This window comes from Brassica napus, chromosome C2, assembly GCF_020379485.1.
Source record: "Brassica napus cultivar Da-Ae chromosome C2, Da-Ae, whole genome shotgun sequence".
Lineage (NCBI taxonomy): Eukaryota > Viridiplantae > Streptophyta > Magnoliopsida > Brassicales > Brassicaceae > Brassica > Brassica napus.
Window position 1 is genome coordinate 44,151,196 of NC_063445.1, and position 15,801 is coordinate 44,166,996.

Sequence of the window (15,801 nt, forward strand, 5' to 3'; positions counted from 1 at the left end):
AACCAAGGAAGGGTCAGAGCCTTTATCAATGACCTCAAACCGTAAGAGATGTTTCTAGACATTGGTCTACCATCTGGAGAGGTAAATAAAGCTGAACTGGAGTACAAGAAGCTAGAGGATCACTGATTCTCCTGCCACTCTCTTTCCCATAATAAAAGGAGTGCCCTCTCAAGCGCCACTCTTTTGAAAACCGTTTTAATCACATGGGTATCAGTCACTTCTGTACGTTAGATCACTTGGATACATTCAAGCTGTCTAAGGATTAACAGAAGAGTTGTAGAGGTCATATCTCAAACTACTTATATAGAGATAGATTCAGTCTAACCAATATAGGAGAGACGACCGTGTTCTCGCCCATTTGGGAATAGCCAGAGAAGCTTGACCACCTTTGATCCCCAACGTATTTAAAACCAATAGACCACTATACACCTCTTCTAAAGGACAAGGGAAGATTTAATGTGAACCTCAGGGATGGGAATCGCGAATCATATGCAATGAGTAAGAACGCATTCCCTCTAGGCAGCACAGACTCACCCAAACCTTCTGCTTCTCATAGACTTTCTCATATTCCAGTGTTTACTCTAGAGTGTGAGAGAAGTTGTGGGTTTAAAAGTGACTCAGACTCAGTCCTCATATTCCCCTTCACCAAAACCTGCTAGAGATTATGTCCTATCACGATACTGAACTCATTAGGAAGTTGACAATAAAGCTAGGTAAATCCTACGCTAATGATGAATACAATTGGAGACCGAGGAGCATGATTCTATGGCTCCAGAATTGAGATCGAAATAAAATCTATTTCCATGCTATTATACGAGGAAGGCAGCTGTCAATAAATTCTCAGTTATAGAGAATTAAGTTGTCATTGCGTTTCACGAAGAAGGACAAACAACATAGACAATTGTAGGTGGTTGGCACTATATTAAGACGTTAATTTCTACGTCTATGAATAACTAGCTTGCAAGCCCCGATGATAATAAGATCTAATTAGCAGTCTTTGCTTTACATGGGGAAAAATCCTCGGGGCCGTATTAGGCAATAAAAATTTGTTGGCCCCTTAATAGATGCAACTAACTTAAACAACTTAGACCGAGAAATTCGGTCATTATTTGATCAGACTAAAACATGAAAGACTAATTCAAACTTGTAACTCCACCTTCTCCTATCTTCTCGTGCTGATTTGCTCCAACAAACCCTCACTAGACTTTTTTTTACAAGTTTTAGTTTGTCTCTAACTGAGGAAATCTCAAGCCTACTCTTCATCCTCTAGAACACTTTTCTTTTAGTGGTTTAGTAAAGATGTCTGCAACTTGTTTCTCTAAACCACAATTCTCCAAACTAACTTCTCCATCACTAACTAGGTCTCATAGAAAGTGAAATCAAACACATGTCGATGTATTTTCATAGAGAATGACAATAATTCCATCTACCTCATATCCTAGCTCCATTAAGACACGTTTGAACCAAATAGCTTGACAAGCACAATTTGAGGAAGCCATATATTCGGCTTCAGTTATGGACAATGTGACTATTGCTTGCTTCTTTGAACACCATGCCACAACAACATTATCCATAAGAAATTGATACCCCAAAGCTCTCTTTCTAGTATCAACATACCCTGCGAAATCACTATCATTATAGAAAAGTAATTCTCCCATTCCTCCTTTGTTGTACTAGATACCGAAATAAGTTGTGCCTTTCAAATACCTCAAGACCTTCTTTACTGCCTGCAAATGTATCTTTGTAGGATTTGACATGAACCAGCTTAACAAATTTGCATAGAATTGCAAATCAGGCCTTCTGGTGGTGATATACACGAGGATCCCTGTATAAATAAGATAATCGACACACTGGCAATCAAGATGTTACCTTGATTTTTGATCTTGAGAAACAAGGTTTCTTCATTCTGGTACTTCTTGAAACTTTCCAAAAAAGTACTCTTCAGTGCGACTAAGCATGCCCTTGGAGTTTGTTTAAGTCCATATAGTGCCTTGTGAAGTTTATATATGTTTGTCTTATTGTCTTTCTACGACATACCTTTTTGGTTGTTGTATGTAGATATCCTCAGTAAGAATACCATGGAGGAAGGCTGATTTCATGTCAGTCTGGTATATGTCCCAAGCTTTCTGAGCTGTTGTGGCTAGGATGGTCATGATGGTGTCCATGCGAGCAACACGAGTATACACCTCGGTGTAATCTATTCCATGTTCATGTGAATGCCCCTTCGCTACAAACCTCGTTTTATACTTGATTGCCTCGTCATGCTGATTCAACTTTGTCTTGTAGATCCACTTTACACTAGTGCATTTAGCTTCAGATGGGAGGAAAAAAGCTCCCATATCTCATTCATTATGATTTAATTTATTTCCTCGTTCATTGCTTTCCCTCCACTTTGATACTGTTTAGCTTCTTCAAAGCTTGATGGAATAGTTGAATTCATTTCAAAAACATTCACTTTTTCTTTTATTCGTCCTCAACAAGATATCGTGGTGCTCGTCCCTCCATGACTTCCACATTCTGCTCATTTTGAGCTCTTTCTACAGTTTCCACAGGTTATGCTATCTCATCACCACTACCACCGTTGTTATCCTTTTTCTCACTTTCTTCCCGGAAAACGTCATCATCTTTCCAAGTCAGTTCATCCGCACCATGATGATCTTGATCTTCTTCACAGCCCTATCCCTTTGTTTCTTCAAATACTACATCTCCTCTCACCACAATATTTTTAGCCATTGGATTATACAGCCTATATCCTTTTGAATCTTCTGAGAAACAAAGTTGAACATATGTTGTGCTCATATTATCAAGCTTTCCTCGTTTCTGATCTGAGACAATAAAGAAGAAAAACATAGAGAATGAGAAAGAAAAAAGTTTGAGGATGAGTAAATAGAAAAACCAATAAAACAAAGCTCTCTATGGAAAGACCTCACAGTCTTAACTAAAGAGTCAAATCCGATTTTGCGCTCGTGAAATATGAGTGATGTTAAGGTTTGAAGTGTTAGCAAGTGTCACTTTGAAGGTTTTTATGCTATTTCCCTTAATTAATTTGCGTGCATGTAGTTTTCGAAGTCTTAAAAAAAAAAATACAAATAAATTAGCCTTGACCCAGTAATTTGAAATACCTGAAAGAAAATAATTGAATAATCACTTTCGTAATTTTGATAAACAAATGGTTAAAGTTGACCCTATGCATGAGTTCTTTTACCTTCTGACTCTATTATGCATGAGCTTTTACCTTCTGACAAAGGAAACATTTATTTTGGTCAACATCTTTATTAACACCAAAACGTTTTTTGCCATTAAAAATAAACCCATGCCTCACTATAAATACTCAGTAACACATCTCAACAGCTACATACTTACTACAATTTCCTAACTTGGTTTGATAAAAATTCTAAAGACCAGACCCAGATATGGCTTGCAAACTTCTTTGCCTCCTCGTCGTCTTCGCCATCATCACCTTCGTTACCCACGGTATTTATATTTTGTATACGTAATATAATAAAGACTTTTATGGGTGTTTTTGTTTACAATAGTATAATATTATATTTTCGTTGGAAAATTTGGAAGGGTCTGAACCACATTGTGGACTTAATGACGTATCTCTGAGACAATCGAAGTCCGGAATGGTTGAGAGCAAACCGGTGTGGAAAGTGACACTGAACAACCCATGTATATGCTTGCTCACTAACTTAAAGTTGTCATGCACCGGTTTTGAATCGGTCGTGCCTGTTGATACGTTGATAAAAACCGGTGACGTGTGTGTTCTCAACAAAGGTATACAGACTTCGTTTTCAAATATGCATGGGATACTAGCTTCGAGTTCAAGGTCATTGATGGCACGTTTTGCGCATGAAAGCTTTCGAGTTAATTCGAGCTTAATTGAACTGATGTTATTTACTCAAAATATGTTTAGAATTTTTGATATGAATAAAAAATAATTTCTTTAATATTGAGTTTTATTAGCTATTTGGCACGAACTTGATTTTTTTTTATCAGAACAGTACAACATTCTTAAACCATCAAGCATGTATTTTGCCGTAAGTGAGTTTAATTAATTTTTAGGGGCCAAAATAGCTAAAGATCCAATGTCTCAGGTGTCTTTAAGATATGTATGTCAATGTTAAAGTCCCAAATTTGAGTTGTCATTGCTTCAATTGTAGTTAATTTTGCATTCTATTTTTGTATTTGAAAGACTGTTGTTTTGACTTAATTTAATATGAGTGATATAATTTTATTGAGAAACATATAAAGTTTTTAGAAAATTAAAAACCAGTGGAAAGAAATGTATATTTAATTTTTATTTTAACACAGAATAAATAACCAATTACATCATCATAAAATCTCTAATTCTATTACATTTGATGATCAATCTTAAAAAAATGTGATATTGATGAACAATTTCATGCATAATGTTTCCATGATAAAGCACTCTTCGAAACACTTACATTAACGGATGGTTCTACATGTACGACATCCTCGATGGACATGATCTCTCCATAGCAGACGACCACAACGAACAGTTCTGCATGTAGTACTTTGAAACCTCTTTTAAACTTTACATCCTATAATCTGTAAGAAATTACATTTTCTGGGATTAGAACCTAATACACCGAGAGGTAAAAGCTTTTTATTAGTATGTGTGAAAATGCTAAAACATCAATATTTAAAACGTCAATATTTACGGATGGAGTACTATTATAAAAAAAATAAAGTAGGTAGTATTCAATATTATTATTTAGATGCCTAAAAAATAAAATAAAATAATTGTTCATTTTAATACTGATAATAATAACATATCTCTATGAAGTATTTATTACCAACATAGAAATGAAAAACCTGTGAGATATTAATTCTTTTAACAGTATATGCATGAAATATCTATATGGTATGAAAATTTTTAATTTTGATTTTCATTTCGAAACAAAAGTTTCATATTTATATAAAATATTTGTAAAATATTAAATTAATTATGAATGTCATCAAAGAATTTATTGAAACTTTTGATGATATGAGTTTAGTGAGTAAAATTTTAAAATAGAAAGATATATAATTGTATTTGAATAAGAAGTTTATACATTTTTTTTAAATATTGTTTGACAATATTGTTTTTAAATTTTAAATTTATTTTTATAAGACTAAGAGCATCATTAGTCATGGTTTCTGAACATTATTTTATTAATTTCTTAAAGTAACTTAATTATGATAATTAAAATTATTTTAAAACTAGCTCTTCCACTTACAGAATAACACGTGACAAGTTAGTTTCTTAAATTTTCAATTGAAATACCTTCAGCAACAATCCATTCTTGCTTTTTCTTACTTTTATTTGATTTATTATTATATTAGTACTATAGACTATGGTAGATACTACCATTGCTCATCCTCTAGCTTTCGTTGAATAAGAACATAGTTTCATAAAGCAATGAACAGTTAGTAATTACAGTTTTGTCTCTTTCCTTGTTCTCTCTCAGTTTTCTTTTCTTTGTTTCAACCGGTATTACATTTTTCTTTTCTTGGTTCAGGTAGTGTGAACATTCTCTATGTTGTCTCATGTGTTTATGTGGGCCTGGTGCAATAACTGTTTTCATAACCTATAATCTAAAATATCTGCAAAAAAAACCTTAATTTTTATGAAATATATCCTAAATACTAACTAAAATTGTGTGAGAATTTTTTCAAAACCTGGTGCAAATGCACTTTTGGAAATTGTCAAGATCCAGGCCTCCTTCTTATGGAAACGAAATTAAGTCATTCGATGTTCAACGTTCAACGTTCATATGGTAAACAAAAATCGAGACTTTGATCAAATATAAATTGAGAGTATTCTTTAGTCTGAAAAAATTCTTTTCTCTTTTTGCGTTTTCATAGCTAAGGGTTAATTCTTGGAAGCTATTGGACCATCTCCGATTGTTTATTCTATTTAAAAAAAATATAGTAACTTCATAATAGAGTTGAACTATATTTTTATGTACTCAGTTTTAAAGGGAAAACTAGAGTGATGAATAAGAAAAATGACTATAGAGTAAGCTTTTTTCACTCTTTTTTAACACTATTTTTCATTCTATTACAAATAAAAAAAATAGAGTATCATTGGAGTAATTTTACTATAAACTATATTTTAGAATGAATAATAAAGTATCATTAGAGAGGTTCATAGAGTTACAGTTACAACAAAGATGAAGTAAACCAGGGGAAAAACTCATTTCCTGAAAGTTTATCAAGTTCCTGTGAATTGATGTAGATATCATTTGAATTTCTTGATTGTTTAAGGTGGTATGCAACGGCGGATAATCTTTTCTTGCTTCTGCTGATGATTCTGGCGGATTTTAAGGTGGGAATGATAAGACATTTAAGATCTAGGACTGCTTTAGATGCCTTGATTCAGACAACAGCAATAATGAGGGAGATTTCCTCCATTTGAATATTGACCTGAGCAATAAGGTGATTAAAAGCTCTCATTGGTCTGAGTATATTATGGTCTGTGATACATCAAGAGTAGTTAAGGTCTACTCAGTCTCTTGATTGTACAGTGTGTACTGCTCTTACTCTTCACTTCGTTACTAGGAGATTCATGTAATAGCGCATTGTTTATTAATCGATTTTTTTCAAGCGGTCGCTTGATCCAGAAGTTAGAGACTGTTACTACTGAAAAGTGAAAACCAAAGAAACCCGAAAAGTACTTGTTTGAGGGTAGTTTGCAGAAATCGAAGAACATTGAAGTCCAAGGTTTTGATAATTGTAAAAAAACAAAAACAGTAACTCATACAACTTGGAAATTTAGTTTCTACCACACTGGCTTCAATATCCAGAAAAAGTAAAGATGATAACTTGAAAAACAAAAGCTAGAATCAACAAAAATCTATGAAGATTCAAGTACAATTTAGCCAGTGATGTTCTGAGACTTGTTGAGGATAACTCCTTCATACTTAACTTGGAACCATTTCATTGCATCATCCTTAGTCACTCTGTGTTGGATACCAACACGAGCCTTGCATCTACGGCGACGAGCAACACGGTATCCTGGACGTTCAAGAACTACATAGAAGTCCATTCCATAGATACCGGTAGATGGATCATACCTAAATACAAAACGTAGATAAATGAGAATAATAAAAACAACCAAAGCACTCATTTTAAGAAATCAAAATCCAACATTCCACAAAGAAACCACTAAAGTCATTATGAAAGTCTTTCTCAACCCCAAATCAGATATTTTACAAAAAAAAAAAGAAAAGAAAAAGTAAGTCCACGTATATTATCAAATCCAAAACGTAACAGTAACATTATAAAACCAATTAAGTTTTCATCTCTAATCAAACATTCCACAAAAACCAGTGAAGTCCTCATCTTTAATCAATTCCATATCTGAACTCATCATGAAAAAGTGCACGTACATAAATAGAGGTTGGTCATTACATGCAGCAAAAGAATCTTAATACATAAGTTGACCTATAAACACTCCATAATGTATATGAACAAAGCATCAATGTAATTCATATTAGATAAATGACTTACTTGATACCAAGATCAATGTGTTCTTGGATACCGAAACCAAAGCAACCAGTGTCACTAAAGTTCTTCCTAAGAAGCTCATACTCCTTAACTTTCAAACCACTTTCAAGAAGCTGCATTGCCTTGTCACCTCTCACAGTGACATAGCAGGCAATCTTTTCGTTACGCCTGATACCAAAAGACCTCACTGTGTACCTCGCTGTTACACAAAAACAATAAACATGATCAACAAATACTAAAATCAAAATTAAACTATAAAGAAAAAAAAGATTCCTTAGACGAACACAATCACATACCCTTTGAGAAAACAGGGGTTTGTCCGCTTAGCTGTTCCAAAACCTAATAATGACCAAACACCGATTCAGACACACAATGTCCTAAAGTATGGATTCTTACTTTTAAGTTCTTTTAAAAAAAAACGGACCTTGGAGGCACGAGTGAGGCGATCACCACTCTCACCAACGGAGATGTTCAGAACAAGTTTCTGGACCTTAATGTCCCTCATTGGGTTTGACAGCTTCTTCTCCGACGCCTACAAAAAAGCACAAAATTTTGATTCATGAATCCATCGAACATAACACATCACCAATGAAATCGAACTACAAGAGAGGGAAATACCATTTGAAGGAGATCGACAATCGAGCGGAGAGAGAGGAAGCAAAGAGAGTTGCGGAAGCGAAGCTGCGTCGAGTGGGAAGAGAAATGAGTTATAAGGGACGGAACTAGGGTTTCTTTAAACTATAATGGGCCAAAGTTACAAAGCCCATGGGCTATACCATCAACTTAGATTCCAATTATATGGTGAAACCTCGTATATAAACTTTTTTGTTTATCATTTTAATCCATAAAATTGTATATCTTTTACATATGTTCTTATAAATTTAACTTTTACATATAAATTTAAATAAATATATGCTCATTTATCACTTCAAAATGCACTAATTAATTATGTAGAGGAGCATTATGGAAATATAATAATGAGTAACTATATATTTTTAGAAATGTGATTCCGTTTGTAAGTTTTTTTATTTATATATAGTTTTCTATTAGAATGTAATATTTTTATTTATAAATTTTGTTTGTAATATTTTTATTGTATTTTTTTAGTTTTTATAAAAAAATTGTTTTTATTTGAATATTTTCAAAAGTAAAGACTATAATGTAAAAATATAAAAATATAAAACTTTTAAAATTTTTTTAACATTTATCATTGGAGAGGAACACCCTCAAACCTGAAATATAAGGTTTTTTTTGGAGATGCTCTTAGTCATTAGTAAATGACTCTTTACACACAAAAAAAAAAACTAATTTTGAAATTTTTGTTACCATTCACCAATTCTGTTTATAGCTTTGTCTCGGTTCTTTGTTTGTAAAGTGATTTTTTACTTTACTTATGGTCTTTTCTATAAACAATTTCACTAAAAAAAAGATCCATAGCATATAAACAATTATGACCGAACTTTGTAGCTAAATGCGACATAAACATTTACATTTATGTTATTTGAGAAATTGTTTAAAATATTTTAAATTGATTACTACTTTTCAAATATACACTCAATCAAAAATACTATAATATTTGGGTTTAATTATTGGTGACTGTTGTTTATGGTTTAGTATTTATTGGGTGGAGTTGGGATTATAAACTTCTATAAATATTTTTATAAATTATTCTTAAACATTATTAAATGACTTATGAGAATTAATTTAATATTTTTATAAAAAAATTATCCATAAAGGTAAATTTGATAATTGGTATCGAGCTTATGTAAAACTAGCTAGGTGGACTTCCCACACAATTAATATGATTAGTAGTTTTGATAAATGCAGCTTTATAATTCAACATTTGTTGCCTTCTAAAAATCATTTACTTTTCATTATACATTGACTGTCGTTTAAAGTTATATCATGTCTATATGCAATAAATAATTCATGCATGTCGATATGTAGTATACAAATGTTAGTATCAGATTCACTATGATCCCTTATATATTAATTGAGAAGCATTACAGTATATTTTGGTAGTCACGTGTCATTACTAGGACTATTTTTAGAATTCTTAGAAAAATAGGTTGGTCCATCCAAACATATATTATATTTTTTATTAAACTGACTGTCAAATTGGTTAGTAGTATATAAAAGAATATTCTCTATTATTTTCTTAAATAAAAGCTAAATAATTTCCTAATATAATGAACATATATATGACAATCAATGATTATGAATAATAAAGATTTGATAAAAAAATTTGTATCATCCCTCCTTTTTGTTTAATTTTATATTGTTTAAAAGAAATTAAACAATCACATTAACCATATACATTTTTTTGGATTTTTTTATATGTTATATTTTGAATTTTTAAAACTACTATAAATTAATAAAAATGTTAAAATTTCCACTTTGAATTTTTTTGTAATCAATGGTATAAACATTTTTGTTATAACAAAATAAAATTATCATATACATACATATATATATATATATATATATATATATATTCATATCATTTAAATTAAACAATAATACCATTTAAATAGATAAATATGTTAATTTCAAAATTTGCATTGAAAAATTTCAAGCCCTTAACATTTGAATATTGAAATTTGCATTGAAAAAATCTCACAATAAAAAATTTGTGATTAATATGGTTTAAATATTTTATTACGACAAATATACAAATGTTAATAAAATCATATGAGTATGAAGTCTTGATAGTAAATATTTAGATTGTAATATACTATATATCTATGCCAATATCAATGAAATTTAATTATAAACCAAATAAAATAAGTAAAGTGGTTGTTTTTATTTATTTACCAAAACAATTATTGTAAATAAACTAGAGGTATTGTTTTGATTTATGAGCTTGCCCTAATTTAATATATACATAATACATAAATGAACACAAAAAAAAGTAATATGTAAAAATCATTTGTATACATAATCTCATGCCGCACATGGACGGATCTTAACCTAGTGTTGTAGTAATAGACCATGTCGACAAACACAACAGCCTTAAAAAACTTGTAAGAACAACACGATGTTCCTTTCTCAATAATGAAACCATCATGTCTCAGAAACAATTTTTGGCTTCAGCCTCACTAGGTCTTGAGAACCGGTTTACTTGACAATCCCAAATATTAATCAAGTAGAGAAAGACATCCCATCAGACCACTCAATTCGATGGTTTATACAGCTTCCATGGACTTTTTTTCCTTTGTCTCTTGCATGGTCTAAGATGGTTTATCTTCTTCGGTAAGCTCTGTGACGAGAGTAAGCTTGTCTAGTGATAACGCACCAATCAGCCCAAAGTGACTTTTAATCTTTTTCTTCCTCCGTTGGTCCTGTCCAAAGTAACACTTGCTTCTTTATTCATCTTATCAAGAACAGAACCATATCCTTCACACAACGATTTCTCAATACTTCACTCAATACTTCAACGTTCATGTTGATAATGATTTCAAGAACGGTGTATTTATTTATAGGAATTCAAACCGGGTTATAACGATTTATAAATCTGCTTATGAATTAAGTTGCCTAGAATCTCACGTCAATACTGAAATAAATCTAGATCTAGAGTTTCGAATAAACATGGATGTTTTGTAGCGGAAAGATGAATAAAACAAACCAAAGTTTTCTAGCACTCTAAACGTCGTGCCTCTACCGGTATCCACACGCACACAAACTAGATCGAAGCGGGATGCTAGTGCCGTCGAGATCAAGTCTCAAAACAAACTATTTTGCTTTATCGTTATTGAGTTATGCGGCTCATCATTCAACCCTTATGTCTCACGTTCTCATCATATATGAGTTTGCCAAACCATAAGGCAATTAGGTCTAGTTAATATTATTTATGGGCCAAGCCCAATAATTAATTAACCAACAACAAAACGTGTATGGCTACATCAACAGGGTGATTGGTTAGGCTTTATGATTTATTTACTTTTAAGTAACTAAACTTTACCAATTATGTTGTAGTTTTATTTTTAATAGTTAAAACCTAAATTAAGTTTCTATAAACTTTTACCAATCATACTTTAGCTTTATTTTTAAAGCTACAGCAAAAAAAACTAAAGCAATTTTTTTTAATGTATTTTAGTTTTTTTATAGGCTGTAAAATCTGTGAAATAAAAAAACTATCTATAATATCAAATAAATTAGATAATCATAATTAAAAACATCTATAAATATTTAATTCAATTTTGAGTGTTGTAAAAATTATTGAAATATTTTAAATAAAATATATATTATTTATATATCACATTTTAAATAACAATAAACTTTGAGAATTTATAAGAAATAATAATATAAATTATTTAATTGATAAAAAAATAATTATTTTATATATACATCACAGATTTCACATATTTTATTTTAAAATATCTACAGCCTATAATTTACACCTACAACAAATTTAACTACATCAAAAGTCTTTGGAAAAAAATCTACCGTAACAACTTTACAGGTACAACCAATTTACCTACAACTAAATTCTTAGAGCCACAGTCCAACCAATCACCCCCAATATGTAACACATAATTAACTTAATAATACCACATAGATATAACAAGCTTATATCATTATTTCCGAACTCAAAATATTGTTGATCTAGTTTGTTTAGGTGTGTGACCCTGTAGGATCATATAATATTAGTAATGGATTCTCAATTCATAGATTATAAGCGGTTTCTAACAAAACATTACAACCACCTAATATTATATGAATGTCTAACCTTGACGTTACGACTTTAACTAGCGTAAGTAAAAAAATGATTTTAGGACATTCCCAACAATCTCCCACTTGTACTAGAATCATCTATTCTCATAATCCTTTTGTCGCTATATCTCGATCTCAGCATAAGGCAAGAACTAGTGTCATCCTTATTAAGCTAGATCACGTTTATCGAACTCTGATTTATACTGATAAAAGCAAACGACTGACATTCACCTCGTTTGAGCATGGCCATGCATTTCTCAGTATCAAATCTTCGATAGGCCCAGAGATATTTTATCTCCCGTTATATGGGATAGAAAAATCACATCTTGTTCCATCCATGTTCCTTACAAACTTCATAGAACACCTAATCAATGCCTTTATAATCACCAGTTACGGCTGACGTTTGACAAGGTCAAAGTGAACTAATCCATAAGTAAATAATCATGACGAACTCAGGTCTAATGATTATACTCTATAGTCGTAATTAGAAACTCTCATGACACTTATATAACAATCTTGTAGAGTTCTCATAGTGGGCCAGCCCGATAATGTGTTCTCTAACACATAACCATGTGATTGACTTTAATACCACATATTGAATGACTCCATGAAACTTAGTCATCAATCACCTCACATACTAGCCATTCACGGTTATTAATGTCCCACCTTGACTAGTGACCTCAATAATTTATGCCATTTTCACTAATAGGGTTTCATGATCAAGTCATGTACTTGATGACCTATAATAATGATATAAATTAGTTTGGGACTTTTATTTAATTATCCAATAATCAAATAAATCTGAAACAATTTCATTAGTTTGAATACATAATCAAATGTATGTCAATATGAACATCATATCATAAAAATAAAGCCTCCCACTAAAATCAAGATCACATCTTAAGATACTTAATACCCATGGCTGCAATATGACTCTCATACTTAGGCCATGGAAGAGGCTTGGTCAATGGATCAACAACATTTGCATCCATTGAGACTATACTATGGTGATTTGCTTGGAACTCTTCCAACCCACCACTCTCCATTAAGACAAAAGATGAAACCAACTTGTGATCGAAAATCATCTTTGTCAGTTTGAAAAAATGGCATCGCTGTAACCACTTACAACAAGCTCATAAATTCCTCCATAGACCAAGAATTTATCCTTAGTATTTCTCAAATACTTGAGGATATTCTTGACTGTTGTCCAGTGACTTTCACCTGGATCAGATTGGTATCGACTCGTCATGCTCAAAGCACATGCAACATCTGGACGAGTACAGATCATGGCATACGTGATAGATCTTTTAGCAGAAGCATATGGGATTTTACTCATTCACTCTCGCTCATCTTGTGTCGAAGGAAACTGAGTCTTGCTAAGAGTTATGCCGTGAGACATTGGCAAAAATCTTTTCTTGGAATCATGCATGTTGAATCTATGTAAGACCTTATCGATATAAGTATCTTGACATAATCCAATAGTCTTATTTAATCTATCTCTATAGATTCTTATTCCAAGGATATATGTAGCTTTTTCCATGTCTTTCATTAAGAAACAACCTCAAAGTATGTCATCTACATACAACACCAAGGAAAACTATGCTCCCCTAGTCTTCTTGTAAACGCAAGGTTCTTCTTTGTTTCTAATGAAATCAAACTCTTTGATTGCCTCATTAAAACGAAGATTTTCCAACTCTGAGATGCTTGCTTCAAGCAATATATCGGAGTAAGGGCCCATCATAGCTTCCTCAAAGGATGTAGGTTCAACACTCTCTATTATCAATAGATCATGATGATCCGTCACCCAAACCTCATATCTATCAGGTTCGTGACATGTCCTTTCGGACCTACGCACTTCAGGTTCCACAGGTGTAGACTCTACGACTTCGTAAATCTAATTGATCATCTTCCTAAGATGATGAAACCATCTCCTGTGTTTCTCGAACTTCTTCGAGTTGTACTTTACTCCCACTGTTCTTCTTAGAAAAAAATTCTCTCTCAAGAAAAACACCACTATGAGCAACAAACACTTTGTTCTCGCTGTGGTAGTAAATGTAACAACCTTTGGTTTCTTTAGGACAACCAATGAAGTAGCATTCATCAGATTTAGGTCCAAGTTTATCAGTAAACATACGTTTGACATAAGCATTAAAACCTCAAATTTTCAGAAAAGACAAATTTGGAACCTTTCTAGTACACTTCTCATATGGTGTCTTTTCAACTGATTTTGATGGACATCTATTTAGCGTAAACGCATACGTTTCTAGAGCGTATCCCCAAAAGGATGGTGGAAGATATGCATGACTCATCATAGACCGAACCAAATCTAATAAAGTTCGATTTCTCCTTTCGGACACACCATTCCATTGTGGTGTTCCTAGAGGAGTAACTTGTGAAACAATTCCACGTTCTCTCAGATAATCATTAAACGATTGACTCAAATATTCTCCACCTCGATCAGATCGAAGAGCTTTTATTTTCTTGTCAAGCTGATATTGTACTTCATTCTGAAATTCTTTGAACTTTTCAAAAGATTCAGACTTATGTTTCATTAGATAAACATAACCATATCTACATAAGTCGCCAGTAAATGTAATGAAGTACTGATAGTTTCCTCTAGCATTTATACTCATTGGTCCACATACATCAGTATGTATAAGTTCCAATAAGTCTTTGGCTCTTTCACTGTGTCCAATAAAAGGAGTCTTAACCATTTTACCCAATAAACAAGATTCACATTTTTCATATGATTCATAATCAAATGAGCTTAAAAGTCCATCACTATGAAGCTTTTGAATGTGTTTCTCATTTATGTGGCCCAAACGACAATGCCAAAGAAAAGTCTGATTCATATAGTTAAACTTGAATCTTTTGGGTACTGATATTATAGACATGCATGCTTTGGCCTAGAATATAAATGCCATTCTCTATTGGACCGCTACCATAGAAGATATCATTACGATCAAAAGAACAACACTTGTTTTTGATCGAAAACTGAAATCCTTCCAAATCCAAACAATGTATGAAAATAATATTCCTACTTATAGCAGGTACATCGTAGCAATTCTTAAGTTCTAAAACCAAGCCTGAAGGTAAAGACAAATTAAATGTTCCCACAGCTAATGCAGCAACTCTTGCTCCATTTCCCACGCGTAGGTCCACTTGTCCTTTCTCCAAAATTCTATTGTTGCTTAGGCCATTCATATTCGTACAAATATGAACACCACAGCCGGTATCCAATACCCAAGAAGTAGAACCAGAAGTAGTAACATTTACTTCTATAACATAAATACCCCTAGACGATGTTTCAAAAGTCCTTTTTTTTCTTTTTCAGATCTTCCAAGTAGGGTTTAAACTGTTGCTTGAGAGCAATTCTCGGGTTTCAATACCATTTGAGGAATTTCGATCCATTTAGTTTGTCCTTCTTAAGGGCATATTGGAATGAAAATGAATTGTGAGGAGTTAACATTGCTGGAATTGAAAAATAGCAAATATTAATATGATGTTCATGAATTAGAGAAATTTCAACAATTAAGAAAACTCATATTATATTCAAAACATTTTCTTCAAATG

General features: G+C 32.2%; 1 protein-coding gene and 1 pseudogene across 1 annotated transcript; one reads left to right on the top strand and one right to left on the bottom strand.

Moving 5' to 3' along the window:
• The first annotated feature begins 3,343 nt into the window (after positions 1-3,343).
• LOC106379664 lies at positions 3,344-3,950 on the top strand (annotated as a pseudogene).
• A 2,763-nt stretch (positions 3,951-6,713) lies between these two features.
• LOC106381797 (60S ribosomal protein L11-1-like) lies at positions 6,714-8,290 on the bottom strand. The gene is made up of 5 exons (XM_013797312.3): positions 8,134-8,290; positions 7,940-8,047; positions 7,812-7,854; positions 7,519-7,714; positions 6,714-7,082 (listed from the first exon to the last, which is right to left on the bottom strand). The coding sequence occupies exons 1-5, from the start codon at positions 8,134-8,136 to the stop codon at positions 6,884-6,886; spliced, it is 549 nt and encodes a 182-aa protein (XP_013652766.1). The 5' UTR covers positions 8,137-8,290; the 3' UTR covers positions 6,714-6,883.
• Between the last annotated feature and the right edge of the window lie 7,511 nt (positions 8,291-15,801).